The sequence below is a fragment of the Pseudorca crassidens genome, chromosome 15 (genome assembly GCF_039906515.1).
Source record: "Pseudorca crassidens isolate mPseCra1 chromosome 15, mPseCra1.hap1, whole genome shotgun sequence".
Lineage (NCBI taxonomy): Eukaryota > Metazoa > Chordata > Mammalia > Artiodactyla > Delphinidae > Pseudorca > Pseudorca crassidens.
Window position 1 is genome coordinate 14124628 of NC_090310.1, and position 16645 is coordinate 14141272.

Consider the following 16645-nt stretch of genomic DNA (forward strand, 5'->3'; position numbering starts at 1 on the left):
ACTCACAATAATGTATCTGAACTAATAACATGTCTTTCCATTCAGATTCATTTGTGCACCGTAACAGATCAATCCTCATGGGATTATAATCCCCTAGTACAATAATGGAGCTATAGTTGACACCCATAAAAATTCAGTGAATAATTTACTGACTGGGAAAATAAGATGAGCTCCTATTTTCTAGTATAATTTAGATTTGAGGTTGATAAACATTCTGTAAAGGGCCAGATAGGGATCCCTTTCAAATTATTCTTTTGGAATCATTCTAAGGAGATCACTTTGTAATGCATTTTTTATGTGGATATGTATAAACACAGAATCATGCCAAAATGAAAATACATGTATAGAAATACATATACATATATATATATATATATACACACAGATATGTGTATATATATATACCTTTACACACACCTACATGTACATACGTGTATCTACCCCCTAGAGAAATTCCCATTCAGTACAAATGCAGTAAGATAAATTGGTTTTTAACTCTTTTTAATTCTACCTGACAGCCCAGGCATGTAAGACACAAAAGTTTTATAACTAAGTTTTCCATTTGGTAAGTTACATAGTGATAAGTGATTAATGATAATTTTCAATACTGACTATCGTAACTCTGTAGGCTCTGTAAATACCCAAGAAATCAAACTTTCTTGAAAAAAGACTCGAATAGTCTAGATGTGCTACTAAGTAGGGAATAACTAAAATAGAATGAGGTTCTCTCTCACTCGCGCTCTCTCTCTCTCCCTCTCTCACACACACAGACTGGAGGGGACAGAATGACATTAAATGAAAAGCCTACAATGAGCACTGCAGAGTGACCCTGACCCTACAGATGGCAGTGCTGGGAGGGGGCCAAAAACTCAGATGAGTTCTGCAAAACCCTCTACTCCAGATGGCTGTTCAAAGACTACTTACTGGTGTACTACACTGAGATGACCTTTGCTGAACATAAACTAAAGGAGACCCAGCTTAATTACAATAATCAAGAGAAGCTTCTCTATTAGCCCACTGATTTACAGAATTCATTAAACTGAATTTGGGTTTTAGCTGAATAAAAAAAGCAAATAATACAACAGTTTAAAAAATCTTTAAGAAAGCGTGGCTGAAAACTTGTACTAAACTTGCCCAAATACATGAAAATGATTTATTCATAAGTCAAATTAGTCATAGAAATGAACTTTACTTCACTTTAAATACTGTTTATGAGGGACGAAATATATGAACAACCATGTAGATACTGCTTAATTCAAAGGAATTTATTTTTTTAATAATACTTTTCTTATTTATTTATTTATTTATTTATGGCTGTGTTGGGTCTTCGTTGCTGCGCGCGGGCTTTCTCTAGTTGCAGCGAGCGGGCGCTACTCTTTGTTGCGTTGCGCGGGCTTCTCATCGCAGTGGCTTCTCTTGTTGCAGAGCACGGGCTCTGGGCACGTGGGCTTCAGTGGTTGTGGCACGTGGGCTCAGCAGCTGTGGCTCGTGGGCTCTAGAGCACAGGCTCAGTAGTTGTGGCGCACGGGCTTAGTTGCTCCGTGGCATCTTCCCGGAATAGGGTTCGAACCCGTGTCCCCTGCATTGGCAGGCAGATTCTTAAGCACTGTGCCATCAGGGAAGTCCCAGGAATTTATTTTTAATATTTAAAATGTTAGTTCATTGAAGCAGAGGTTTTAGGTAAGCTCTTTTTTTTTTTAAATTTATTTTAGCTGTGCTGGGTCTTAGTTGCGGCACGTGGGCTTCCTGGTTGCGGTATGTGGGATCTAGTTCCCCGACCAGAGATGGAACCCAGGTCCCCTGCATTGGGAGCGTGGAGTCTTACCCACTGGATCACCAGGGAAGTCCCTAAGTAAGATCTTATATTCATGACAATGGCTTTGGAAAATAATATCGATTATTCAGCAATAATAAAGCATGAAATGCTAAGGAGAGATTTGGCTTGGAAGGGAAATGAGAGAATGATTGCCATAGGTCATCACTATGCCTTCACATTATACTTCTCTATACGTTCGCATGATGCTTTACCGTTAACAAAGCAATTTTCACGTAAAACTTCTCATTTTAGCCGGACAAAATCCTCGGAGGTGGGGAGTGTGGGTAACTTCCTGAGCCGACTGCGGAGGCCGAGCCTGCGCGTGACAGAACTGCCATGGGTAGAAACCGGCCTTCCTGAACGGCCTCCCTGAGCCCTCCCTCAGCTGGGCTCCTCAACACCTCCCTCCGGTCCTCCCCCCTCTACATGGGCTGCTTCATTTCATCGCACACTGCGGTCTACCGACGACCCGCCCAGACTGGGTTCCTGATCGCACTTGCCCCTGAAGAGTCTAAAGACGTTGCGCTTTCCCTCACGTGGCAGCTGCCCGCCACCTTCTCATCCCAGCACCACCTTCCACTCCCACCCTGTTTATCACCAGCACCAAGTTCTTGCCTCACAACTTTGGAAAAAGTGTCCTCAAGAAAACAGATGGGTATAATGTGGCAACTGAAAGCACTCATTCCAGAATTCCAGAGGCTGAGAGGTGACAAGAAGACCCAAAGAAAGTTCCTGAAGAGCAGGACCACTTATGCGTCTTCCTGTTTGCAGTGAAAAGCACAACCCACACCATCACACTGGTGACTTCTGGATGGACCACTGGGCTCCAGGACATGGGGGCCATCGGGTCATTTTCACGGGCTGCTTACAAAGTCTACCTGGGGATTCAAAGTCTGTGGGAAGAGCTCTTGATATTCTAATTAAACTGACTGGTTGTCAAAAGACTCCCGGTATGATTGTTTTTGTCCCTGATAGTTTGAGGAGAAATGTCTTCACAACTTTTTGCAGCAATACATGTCACTCCTTTATCTTAAAAATGCTCCAATAGCTGTCCCCCCCACCAAAAGACCAGCCCACGTTTCTCAGCCTAGCACCTGAGGCCTTCTGACTGGACTGCCCCACTCCACATCCAGTCTTTCCCTGGCTAAATTCTCCACCATCTCTTTGATCTTCGGCCAGGAACTCCAATCCCATCTAATCCCAATCTCATCATACCCTGTGCATCTCTCTTCTCAGACAACTGGCATAACTTTGATGTGTCTAAATCCTGAGCTCTTAGAGGGTGGGGGCCACACCCTATTCTTCTCTGTACCCCCAACTAATCTGTTCTAAAGAGCAAGTCACATGTTCCTCTGACATTAAACTCCAGAACTCTTTTCTGATCTAATACAAAATTTAATTCATATTTTTCAAGATTTTTCTACACTTCAATGATTATGAACCAACTGATAATCACTGGTTAGGTATTGCTACATACATGAACAACCGGTAATACTCCCTACATTTGGGTGCAGAAAGAGATTGAGACTATGCTGACATTTGTTTTGCAAGATGCATTCTGCAAGGATTGAGTTCTGTAGACAGTCACGGTGCTAATGCGAAGAGAGTTTTAAATCATTTGACAACAAATAATTACTGAGCACTTACTCTTCTCAAGGTGCAGTGCTAGGCAGAGAATACAAAGACGGTATTTCATTTACAGATGGATTGTGTTGTGAAAGCTTTTCAATAAGGCAGATGTTTACAACATGAAACACATTTTCACAAACAGGTAAGCAAATAACGATGGTTAAGCTTCCCAGGCTAGCAAATATAGGTCTACTTAAGCCTAATGAAGCTAAAATACATGTTAATTTACAGAGAATGGAACAGAGAAATATTTTACAAGACTAGCAGTGAAAGAAAAGAGAAAATCAATATAATAGAGAAACAGCTTCTATTGATTCATTTTTAAATAATGTGCTTGATGGAAAGGGATCTAAACATTTACTGAACCCAGGCATATGTTATCCCCTTGAATTCTCAAAACAAGTCCATTAAATTGATATTAGTATTCTAATTTTAATACTGAGGAAATTTAGGCTCAAGGAGGATAAGTAACCTGTCCCAGGCTAAATGAATACATTTTAGGAATGTATCAAAGCTTGCACAACTTCCCCACCTGAGACTATGAGAGACCCGCCCTGAACCCTCCACACACACACACACACATCCAGGAAATCCAGGAAAAGGATATAAATGGATCCGAGAGCCTCAGGTATTTCACTAGCCCAGGGTCACTTTGTATTATCAATTTCACATCTTCAGGGCATTTATGTGACCTTGAGGTACTATTAAATTTTAACACCAACCCCATTTCAGGGTTAGGCCCCGAGAGACTTTTTCTTTTTACTAAAAGCATAGGTAAGGGATAAGCCTCCAAGTACCACTCTGTGTCAGTGGGTGAATTTTTTCCTAATTTGTCCTTTCACTAAAGGTGAAAGGGCCTAGTCTTCTGCCACATCCTGTCTCTACTGGAGCTGCAGAGTACCACCAGGCAATCTCCCTTTTTACAGCCCCTAAGGAATGCCCTTACAGACCTGACAGACTATTCTCTCAAAAGTATGTTTACCGTAACATTTACTTCTAAGTGTTTGCTTCTGGAGGAATCTGAGGTTATCTTAGGCTGCCATATCGCTAGCTCTTACCAAATGTTTTTTGCAGAGGCTTTATTACTATTATTTTTTAAACGCTTCCATTTTAGAAAATTTTACTTTGATTAATAAGACAACAACAACAAAAAGCTGCCTTTTCAGACGTTAAATAGTTTAACTCTACTGAACAGGAAAGCATGCCTTCTCCATTTACGGATTTCATTTCAATCATTTGAATTATAAAAGTAATGCATGCTCACTGCAACAATTCACACAACACAGAAATATGAAAAGTAAAACAAGCCTTTCCTTCCCCTTCTCCCAAATCGTACACTGTTAATGATTTGATATGTATCCTTCCATACTTTTCTTATATAAATGTATCTAAACATATACTGTTAAAATTTGATCAAGTAATAATTATTCTATAACTCATTTTGTTTCTTAATAGTATACTATTTTCTGTAAACATCCCTTTTCCTACTTCAGTTTAAGAGGAAGATACTTCATTAACTTGCTGGACAAATGAGAGATGAATTTAATAAACCATGTGATCCTCAAAGGCCCAGGTACTTGATATTACAGGTCTCCTACCAGAGACAGCTGATCGTCCCATGCTTTCCCCTGATACACACAAACTGTTGTCTATTACCTTATATTTTATAATTTAAATAAGACATTTAAAATTGTGATTAGGTTACACACTTCTCCAAGATTTTTCAATTAAAAAAATCTCTCAAAGTAGTTCATTTTACTTCTGTAGATTTTGCCTTGTTCAATAAGACATCCATTTCCCAAACAGCAGATCCAAATTTAGAAAAAAGATTTGTACCTATGATGCTTTGACGAGGCCTGGCACATGAAGACAGCTCAGAAATATTTGTTAAATGCAGGGATAAAATAGTAAAATGGAAATCTTGTTTGAAAGAAACTATGTCATTATAACATCTCAGCTATAAGTAGAAGGCTTCATCTGTTTCCTAGTTAATAGTTTGTCCGATTACAAAATGCCCATCAGAGAATTACACTGTTTACAAAGTAGCCATCTTTCTTTAAAATTTGGTTGATTCTTTTCAGATTACAAAATATCTTCTTCATTATAGGAAACATGACTGCAAAGAAAGAAGGAGAAAAAAAGGTGACAGTGCGATCCAGCCAAGTTAATAATAGAGGTTTTACTGCAGCATAATTTGAAGCAGCATTCTTTAATAGCTAAACCATAAATTAAAACACCACTAATCGCTGATGTTGGCAAGGGTTCCTTAAGCCGATGCGTATATTTAAAGTGTAGCTTGTCTCTCTGCATCATTAGAGTTCTTGCCAAGAGTAGCCTTTTGAAATTAAGAGCAATTTTAAAAGAAAAGTGTCTTGACCTCACTAGAGGCTGCTACACACTCAGCAATATTTCATCTGCTCCTCTCACCTCCCCATCCCTCCAGAGGAACGTAATGCAGAACGCTGAACTTACTAAAAAAAGGCTGTAAAGCTGAAACATGCTCTGATGTGACAGTGCATCCAGCTTCATAAACGTAAACTGAAGAGTGGAGCTTTGAGAGACTGGGTTAATTTTCTGGTCACTTTCTCTCATTCTGTATATTCTTAGTTGTCCAAGAAAGCTGTCTGCCTCTGAAAACTCTATAGCTGATGACTTCCAAATCATTACTGTCAGGCCTGTCTTATCCCCAGAACGCCAGGCTTACAGAACCTGTGGCTTCTTTGAACCTACACTTTGAACCTACACTTGGATTATTTAAAAGCTATCTCAAAGTATTAAGGTCAACATAGAACTCATGCAATTACTCCCTAAATTTGCCTCCCTTCTCCACTGGTCTTTTCCATCTCAGCAAATTGTTCCACATCCACACGATTGCTTAAGTCAAAAACCCAGGTGCTATTCTTGATTCTTTTTGTTCTTTCATACCCTACATGTCCTCTAACAACAAGTTCTGTTGGATCTACTCCCAAAATAAATCACAAGTGCACCCAGTCCTCTCCAATGACCTTCCCCACGCCATCACATCTCTTGCTTGGCAAAAGTTTTTTTACCGGTCTACCTACTTCTACTACTGCCCTCTATAATCCACTCATGGCAATGGCAGGGTGATCTTTCAAAATCATAAATCAGATCGTATCACTCTCCAGTTTAAAACCCCTTCCTAGCACACCTAGTTTTAAAAAAAAGCCCATCATTAAACTTAGTATAAAATCTGATTCTCTCATCCGTGCATGAAAGGCCTAACAAAATCTGGCCCCAGCCCACCACTCTGATTCATCTTGTACCACAGCCAACTCCAACTACCCCACGGAGATCATGTAGGACCTCTGTGGACCAGCTGTGCCATCTGCCCAGAATGCTCTGACCCCAAGCCTTTGCATGTTGTGCTGCTTCTTACTATTCAGTTATCAGTTTTTAAAGGAGTCATCTCCTCAGAAAAGCCTTCCTGCTTTTGAAATCTAAAGCAGCCAACCACAATATCTAGTAAAACAGCATATGCGTTTACCCTCTGACACATCAATCCACGTACAGGTATCTAACCCAAAGAAACACTGGCAAAAACATGACAGTGACAACCAGACATTAAATGGCTCCTGCTGGAAGCATACACTACGACCAATGAAATAATCTTGAAATGCAAACATACACACACACACACACACACACACACACACACACAAATCTGATCAATCTTATTTTGATCTAACTAACAATCCACGGGAAATCTAAGGGGCAGAGCAACATGCAATCACCAAAATCTAAAATATAAATATGGGGAACTAACCAGGATAAATGATCCATTTTTTCCAACAAAATAAATTACAAGGGGGAAAAAAAACACATGGAAGAGGAACTAATAGATTAAAAGAAATTTAAGAGAGAAATAATCCAATTCTGACCCTTATTTGGATCCAGATTAAAAAATACTTTAGACAATTGGTTTAAGAAGATGTGGTATATATACACAATGGAATATTACTCAGCCATAAAAAATAATGAAATATTACCATTTGCAGTAACATGGATGGACCTAGAGATTATCATACTAAGTGAATTAAGTCAGAAAGAGAAAGGGAAATATTATATGATATCATTTATGTGACGAATCTAAAAATGAGTACAAATGAATCTACATACAAAATAGAAACAGACTCACAGACATAGAAAACAAACTTACAGTTACCAAAGGGGAAAGAGAGGAAGGGAAGAATAAATCAGGAGTACTGGATTAACAGATAAACACTACTGTACATAAAATAAACAACAAGGATTTACTATATAGCACAGGGAACTGTATTCAACATCTTATAATAACCTATAATGGAAAATAACCTGAAAAACTATATATGTGTGTGTGTGTGTGTGTGTGTGTGTGTGTGTGTAAATAAATAAATATATATTAAAAAAACTGAATTACTTCACTGTATACCTGAAACTAACACAATATTGTATATCAACTCTACTTCAATTTTAAAAAATACTGTTAAAATAACTGGTCAAGTTGAAACCTTATATGTTCCAATATATGAGATTATTGTTAGAACTGTTTAGTAAGAACAGTATTCTGAATAAGTGTTTAAAGTGACTGCATATCTTTTAGAAATACATACTAAAACAGTTATGGATGAATGGTATAACATGGGGATTTGCTTCACAGGTAAGGGCAGGAAAATGGGTAGGAGTACAGCTGAAACACGAGCTAGTAATTTTTGAAGCTGGTAATGGATGGATGGGGTTCATTACATCAGTCTCTCTACTTCTGTATATATTTGAAGTTTTCCATAGTAAAAGTGTAGTTAAAAGCCAACCAATTACTCACTATAACAGTATTTTATTTCTCAGCATATTAAAGTTACTATGCAGTGAGCACTACATTCATTTTCTGTTGACGGTCTACCTCTCACTAAAATATAAGCTTTTCATATGTGAGAGCAAATGCTTAGTCTTTACTGCTCTTATCCCCAAACTTAGAACAGTGCCAGGAATCTTGATTAATATTTCTGACTGAATAAATAAAACATCCGGGACCTCCTGCAGAATTTTAGAAGATTGTAATTGCACTGTGGCCAACAAAGCATAATGAGAAGGTGCCCAACACTAGCCGGCAGGGGCTTACCTTCACCTCGATGAAGTCAGGGTTCCCCAGGGACACCAGCTTGGCATAGGCCTGGAGTTCATCCACGTTCCATGCTTTCACCAGAGTCAGCCTATAGACAGTACGTTGTTGCTAAAACAGAGGAAAACACAACTTTGTTTTTATCACCTAGGAAGATTTTCAAATTTCTTAAACCCATAGGTGAAACCTGGCATGAACTTCTATTTATTGAAGTTGCATTTTGTAGAAAGATGAAAAAAACGTAAACAATGTCAAAAGACTCCCAGAAGCCTTATAAAGGCACAGATATTGGTATATTTTTCTTCTCTCACTTACAGTATCGAACACTAGATAAGACACCCAAAAGGTTCTTAACAAATACCCTGAATTCCATTTAGTTAGAAATAGTAAATTGACCGAACAGTTTAGATTGGTGAAAATTAATTCACATAACCATCAGGCTTTCAGGTATCAATTGCTCAAAGTTATTTACAGTAAGAATTTCTAATCACTCTTGTCCTCTTTCCTGCTTCCTCATTATTTAATGATCTCTACTTGGCAGAAAAGGCACATTGATGAACTGTCAATGTTGCCATTTGTTTACCATGTAACAAAAGAGGTATTGATCTTCTGAAAAGCCATTAGACAACAGTCATGCAAGCCTTTAAAAGCTTTATACCTTTGACTTTGTAGCTCCCTTCCAGGACCCTAGACAAATTACTAAAAGTTCAAAGACTTATTCAAACATCTCAAAACAACATGATTAATGATAGTTTAAAATCTACAAAAAGAGTGGGGGCAGAACCTGTGACTTGCCTTTAACCAATAGAATATGGCAAAGATGATGTGACACGTGTAGTTATGTACACATGATTACATCCATCTGTAGCAAGTTCCTGGGTAGTATCCATGCTGCTAAACCGCAAACCATGCTTTAAGTAGCAAGGCTCAAAATACTCAAGAGAAAAACAAAGTGAAGTAAGACGTGAACAAAATGATACCAATCTCTCTCTACATGCACCCCAGTGTTCACAGCAGCATTATTTACAATCGCCAAGATATGAAAGCAACCTAAAGTCCACCAACAGATGAACGGATAAAAATGTGGTGTGTGTATATATATATATATATATATATATATATATATATATATATATATATACACACATACACATACACACAATGGAATACTACTCAGCCATAAAAAAAAATGAAATTTTGCCATTTGCAACAACATGGTTGGACTTGGAGGGCATTATGCTAAGTGAAATAAGTCAGACAGAGAAAGACAAATACTTTATGATATCACTTATATGTGGAATATAAAAATTACAACAAACTAGTGAATGTAACAAAAAAGAGACTCAGATATAAAGAACAAATTAGTAGTTACCAATGGGGAGAGGGGAAGGGGGAGATGCAAGATAGGGGTAGGGGATTAAGAAGTATAAACTATTATATGTAAAATAAGCTACAAGGATATATTGTACAACACAGGGAATATAGCCAATATTTTATAATAACTATAAATGGAGTATAACCTTTAAAATTTGTGAATCACTATACTGTACACCTGAAACATATAATATTGTACATCAACTATACTTCAATTTAAAAAAATGTCGGGCTTCCCTAGTGGCGCAGTGGTTGAGAGTCCGCCTGCCGATGCATGGGACAAGGGTTCGTGCCCCGGTCCGGGAAGATCCCACATGCCGCGGAGCAGCTAGGCCCGTGAGCCATGGCCGCTGAGCCTGCGCATCTGGAGCCTGTGCTCCGCAACGGGAGAGGCCACAACAGTGAGAGGCCCGCGTACCGCAAAAAAAGAAAAAAAAAAAGAATGCCAATCTCTCTACTTTTGCTCATGTCTGAAGATAACCTAGGGATGAACAGTATTAGGCAGCCATATCAGAAAATGTACTCAAAACTTATTTTTAAAATGCAGTGTATAATGCACAAAAAGAAATCTTCCAGATTCCCTTCACATAGCTAGAATTCACCCAATGCCAAAACCTAACAAAAATGGTAGAGAAGTGCAGGCCAATCTCACTTGTACTTATATATGCAAAAATCTTACAGAAATTTTAGCAAATTAAATTCAGCATTATGTTAAAAATTCTAGAAATGCAAAGATGATTCAATATTAGACTATATAGTAATACAATTCATCACGTCAATAGCTCAACACAGAGAAGTTATATAATCATCTTATAGACACACAAAGACATTTCATATCATTTAAAGCCCATCCCTGATTTTAAAACAGAATGAACAACTGAAAAACCATTTGGTAAACTCAAAAATTAAAAAACACATCCTTAACATAAAGAAAACACTCTCCGGTCAATAGTCCATGTCATTCTTAGAGATGTAAAAAATAGAGGCATTTCTATTTAATCAGAATAACAGCAGAATGTCCACTCTATTATTTTTATAAACACTTCCCTGAAAGTTAAAATCAAAGCAATAAGGCAAGAACAAGAATAAGTGGATAGGGCTTCCCTGGTGGCACAGTGGTTGGGAGTCCGCCTGCCAATGCAGGGGACATGGGTTCGTGCCCCGGTCCGGGAGGATCCCACGTGCCGCGGAGTGGCTGGGCCCATGAGCCATGGCCGCTGAGCCTGCGCGTCCGGAGCCTGGGCTCCGCAATGGGAAAGGCCACGACAGTGAGAGGCCCGCATAACGCAAAAAAAAAGAATAAGTGGATAGTATACAAAAAACAATTACTTGCAAATGATATAGCTGGCTTCTTGGAAACCTAAGAAAATCAACCTAAGAAAATCAGATTAAGTACAATTGGTCAGTTACCAAATAAAAATAGAAAAATGAGCAGCTTTCCTAGCATAGAGCAGTGGGGTAAATGTGGACTCTAAGCCCAGACTGAATCCCAGACCACATACTAGCCATCTTTAACTCTGTCTCAGTTTCTATCTGTGCAAAATGGGAGTTTACACAGGATTAAAAGTGTCCATCTACATAACGCTTAGAACCATGCTGGCAGCAGTAAGTCTTACTAAGTATTAGCTATTATATGCCATATGTATGGTACATATATACTATATGTACAACTACAAAATGCAAGGCAAAGAAAATTCTACTTCAACTCTAAAATACATCTATAAAATACTTGATGATTATTTATGAAATAACATAGAGAGTGAAAAAAGTAAATATTTCTGAGACCATAAAAAACTAGCCTACATGGACAGCCATGATAGATTTCTAAATATAATGTAATTCCAACGGGAGTTTAAAATTCCTTTCAACAAATAAACTGGCAATGATACCAACAATAACAATAGCAAGAGTTAGCAATGAGTCAGCCCTTACTATGTGCCAGCTGTTGTTGTGTTTAACATCTTAGCAAAGATTCCAATATTTGTCTCATCTTTGCAACAAATCTTACAAAATAGGTTTATTAGCTTCACATTACAGATATGAAATAGAGGCCTAGTGCTGCTAAGTGAATTTCCCAAAGTTACACAGTTGGAAAGCAGCAAAGCTGGGATATGAACCCAAGCAGAATGAATCCAAGGCAGACTCTCTCTCTCGTTGCTTAACCTTTTCAAATTGAGAAAGAAATCATACAAAGAGAAACATACATAAAACACGAATGGACAACCCAAGGGATTAACACAAAGAAAATATTCATCACCCAGTCATCATCCATTGCCTTTACCCCAAAGCTATCTAATATCCTGACTTCAACATTAAAGTTTAGGTTTTTGCCTGTGTTTGAAATTTATATACATGGAACCATAGACTTTTTTGCATCTTGCTTCTGTCATACAACACTGTGTTTATAACGTTCATCCATGTTGCTGCATGTTGAGATTTGTTCATTTTCTTCGTTATCTAATATTCCATTATATAAATATACAATAATTTATTCAACCGTTCCCCCATTGATAGACATCTAGATTATTTCCAGTTTTTAGTTATTATAAAATGCTGTTCTCTCTCATAACACTAGAGTTTAGTTCTTCCTGCTTTAGGGAATTTTATGAAATGCTATTATGACATATTCTTCTATGTCCGGCTTCTTTCACTGAAATTCTTTCACTGAGTTTGATGGTGACTTTAGCTTCAGATATATTTTTGCTGCTGTTTAGTACTCCAGTATATGAAAATACTTACATTAGTGAAAGTTGTTGGTTCGTTGGTTTTTTTCCCCAGTTTGGGTCTCTTACAAAATAGCATTGCTATGACTGTTACTGTACCTGACTCCCGATGGATGTTTCTTGAATGTTCCTAAGAGTGGAAATGCTGGATCACAGGATGTGCAGATATTGCTAAATTGGTTTCCAAAGTCATTTCACCATACTTCCACCTGCAGTGGATCAGAGTTCCAGCTGCTTCTCTTCTTCACCAACACTTGTTGTTAGTCTTTTAAACTTTAGCCATTCCTGCACTGTCCTATTTTGTATTTGCCCGTTTACTGATGAAGTTGAGTATGTTTTTGGCCATTCTGATCCTTCTTTTGTGAAGTACTTGTTCAAATGTTTTGAATATTTCTTTCTTGGGATAGCTGTCTTTTTACTACTGGGTTTTTCAAATTCTTTATGTATTCTGGCTGTAAGAATGCTGTTATAATTGTATTAGAAATATTTTCATCCACTTGATGGCTTTCTTTTCTGATTTCTTCATATCTTTTGATCAACAGATATAACTAATTTTAGTACATTTACCTTTTATCTATTGCCTACTAATGTTCAGATTGTTAAGGACAAAGAAAAGCACTATGGGGTTACTAAAAAAGAAATGTCATTAGATTTTATTTCAAATTATCAAATTCACATTCTGGGTTTCACTGTGTCTGTAGGGAGCCTGCTCGATAGGATGGTTTTGGAGACTTTAAAGTCTGTTTAAAATTAGTTAAAGCAGTTCCTAAAGTCTATAGAAGAAAGTTGTGTTATACTCCAGTTAGATCAAATTAAAACAAAAACTGAGTACAGATGTTGCTTGAGAGGTGAGAGCTGGAATTTCCTTTGCAAAGGACATACTTAACACTTTATTTTATCTTTCTTTTAGATTAAAAAAAAAGAAAGAAAAAATTGGAGTACAAACTGGATTGTATTGTAGTAATTTAATTTGAATAAAACCTATTTTCTTCCCCAGTTTGGGGATTTAGTTAGTAATTTTAATTTGCATAGGTTCTGGTCAGTTGTTACTGCAGGATTTTCTGAATGTGGCATATTATCTAGTAGGGACAGGGTTTGTGTAATACTACAGAATACAAAAATGAAGATGAAAGTATCCAATTCAGGCAAAAAGTTTAGCTACTTTCTGTTCAGGCTACAATGTGATTTGTAAAATGTCACAATGAGATTTGTAAAAAAGTGTCAAGTAGCTGGCATGTTATAATTTCATGTATTTTCTGTTTAATTTGAGAGTCTAGGACTTTTTTCCCCCAGTGGTAGTAACAAACACAATAAAATGGGAGGGAGGGGTGGATCTGAAAGTAACATCACAATCAATGTGCAGCTAGGCTGTGCAGCAAGAAACCTAGACGTTAACCTCTAGAATTCAGACCAGATCTCTGTGACAGAGTTTAAATTTGGGTTTTAACTTATGTTTGTTTCTTAGAGGGAAGCAATACACGGACTGAAAATATTGGGTTGGCCAAAAAGTTCTTTCGGGGTGGTACGGAAGAACCTGAATGAACTTTTTGGCCAAGCCAATACATGGAGTGAAAATTGAGGTCAAAATTCCAAAGGTAAATGTTAAATGCTTATCAAAGGGAAGTGAGGGAAAAAAGGATTAAGTACAAAGTAGAAAAAGTCTGAGTAGTTAGGAAGGAGGAGAGAAAAGAGGAAAAAAGTATAAGACGAGGAAAAGAGTACATAGTAGCAATTAAGCTACTGGGCTCTGGAGTCAGCTGTGTGAGCTCAGGCATGCTCTCTGTGCCTCTGTAAAATAGGAAGAGTAACAGTATCTATATCTCATAGTATTGCTGTAAAATTAAAAGAACTAAAACAAATAAAGAACTTAGAACACAGCCGGGAAGATAGAAAACTATGAATAAATTTCAGCTACCATCATCACCACCACCAGCAGCAGTTACACAGATTCATTCATTTGTTCACACAGATATCAGTTCAACCAACAGTCACCAGGTCCCACTGTACACCAGGTGTAATACTAGATGCTAGAGATACAGCAGTGAACAAGCAACCAACGTACCGACTGTTGTATAATCTACATTTTATTCTAGTAAACGAACAAAACCAAAGTCAGAAAAGAAATTAGCAAAAATGGTTAATACCAAAAGAGGAAAGGAACCAGGAAACCAGCAAGGTAAGACTCCACCACTCCTGCCTGGCTCCTCAAAGGGAAGGAAATCCAAAAAGGAGGGGATGGCTGATTCACTCTGCTGTACAGCAGAAACTAACACAACACTGTAAAGCAACTATATCCCAATTAAAAAACAAAAAAACAAATTGAATGCTGACCGAGTCATATCATGCTTGTCAAAGAATTAATTCTAAACTCTTTAAAACAAACAAAAAAACCTTAAAATTGAAACAATCCCTCACTGGCGACCACTGTTTCTAAAAGCAAAGGAATATGTATTGCCTCTACTAGAAATTGGGCAATGAATCTTTCAAAGTCCTTAGAAAACATACTTATTCTTAAAATGGCTTTAATTAACTAAATTTTTTACTGTTCGTGGGAGACAAAACAAAATGTGTCAATCTGATATGTCAAATAAGCAAAGAATTAGAAAATAAATTCAAAGATATAATTCATCATGCAGCCAAATGAAGTATTCTTTATAATCAAAGAAGACAAGCAGGAAAATTATTATAGAATTACTTCCAAAATAAAATAACTAAGTAACCAACCAAATTAAACTGTAATGAATAACTGAAAATGTAGATCAAAGAAAGAGGGCAAAGACAATGTTATAAGACTCAGTGAAGAAAATCCAACCCAACAGGAAAAGAAATCATAGAAGGAAACACATCAAGCCATTAATAGTGCTTACTTCTGAGGATGAGAAGTAAGAGAAGGGTTGTAGGTTTGTTATTTACATTTCTCTTTAAAGACCTGTAGAACACCATGAAACGTTCAACATGTTCATTACGAAAATCTCAGGAGAGAGAAAATGGCAAAAAATAATATTTGAAAACAAAATGGCCCAAACTTCCAAAATTTGATGAAAAACATGAGTCTACACATTGAAGAAGCACAACGAACTTCAAGTGGGATAAACTCAAAGAGATGCACACTGAGATATATTATAATCAAACTGTCAAAAGACAGACAGAATCTTGAAAGCAGCAAAAGAGAAGTGACTTGTCATGTACAGGGATCCTTGATAAGATCAGAGCCTATTTCTCACCATCAACCGTAACAGTCAGGAGACAGTGGGATGACATATTTAAACTGCTGAAAGAAAAAAACTATCAACGAAGAATTCTACATCTGGTAAAACTATACTTCAAAAATAAAGGAGAGGGACTTCCCTGGTGGCACAGTGGTTAAGAATCCACCTGCCAATGCAGGGGACATGGGTTCAAGCCCTGGTTGGGGAAGATCCCACATGCTGCGGAGCAGCTAAGCCAGTGCGCCACAACTACTGAGCCTGTGCTCTAGAGCCCGCAAGCCACAACTACTGAGCCCACATGCTACAACTACTGAAGCCCGCGCTCCACAACAAGAGAAGCCACCGCAATGCGAAGCCTGCGCACCGCAACGAAAAGTAGCCCCCGCTCGCTGCAACTAGAGAAAGCCCACACGCAGCAACAAAGACCCAATGCAGCAATAAATAAATAAAGTCATTTCCAGATAAACAAAAGCTCAGGGAGTTCATCATTAGCAGAACTGCCACAGAAGAAATGCTAAAGGGAATGCTTCAGGATGACATGAAAGGACACCAGACAGCAACCTGAAACCATGAGTAAAAAACTGTGATAAAGATAACTAAATATGTAAATGTGAAAGCCAGTATTTTCTATTTTTGGTTTCTAATTCCTTTTTTTATTCCTATGTGATTTAAAACACATATACCTAAAACAATAATTATAAATCTATGTTAATGGGCATGCAATGTATAAAACGTAATCTGTGAAATTAACAACGTAAGGAGGAAGACAGAAAATGAG

The 16645-nt window shown here is 37.7% G+C and overlaps 1 protein-coding gene across 3 annotated transcripts in view; it reads right to left on the reverse strand.

Annotated features, from left to right (window-relative positions):
* Positions 1-16645, reverse strand: part of LOC137206838 (S-adenosyl-L-methionine-dependent tRNA 4-demethylwyosine synthase TYW1) — a 206152-nt gene that overhangs the window by 72047 nt on the left and 117460 nt on the right. For all 3 annotated transcript variants that reach the window (XM_067705974.1, XM_067705973.1, XM_067705972.1), the window contains exon 14: positions 8562-8672. In XM_067705974.1, the coding sequence (XP_067562075.1) occupies positions 8562-8672 (111 nt within the window). The remainder of the gene's footprint in view (positions 1-8561; positions 8673-16645) is intronic.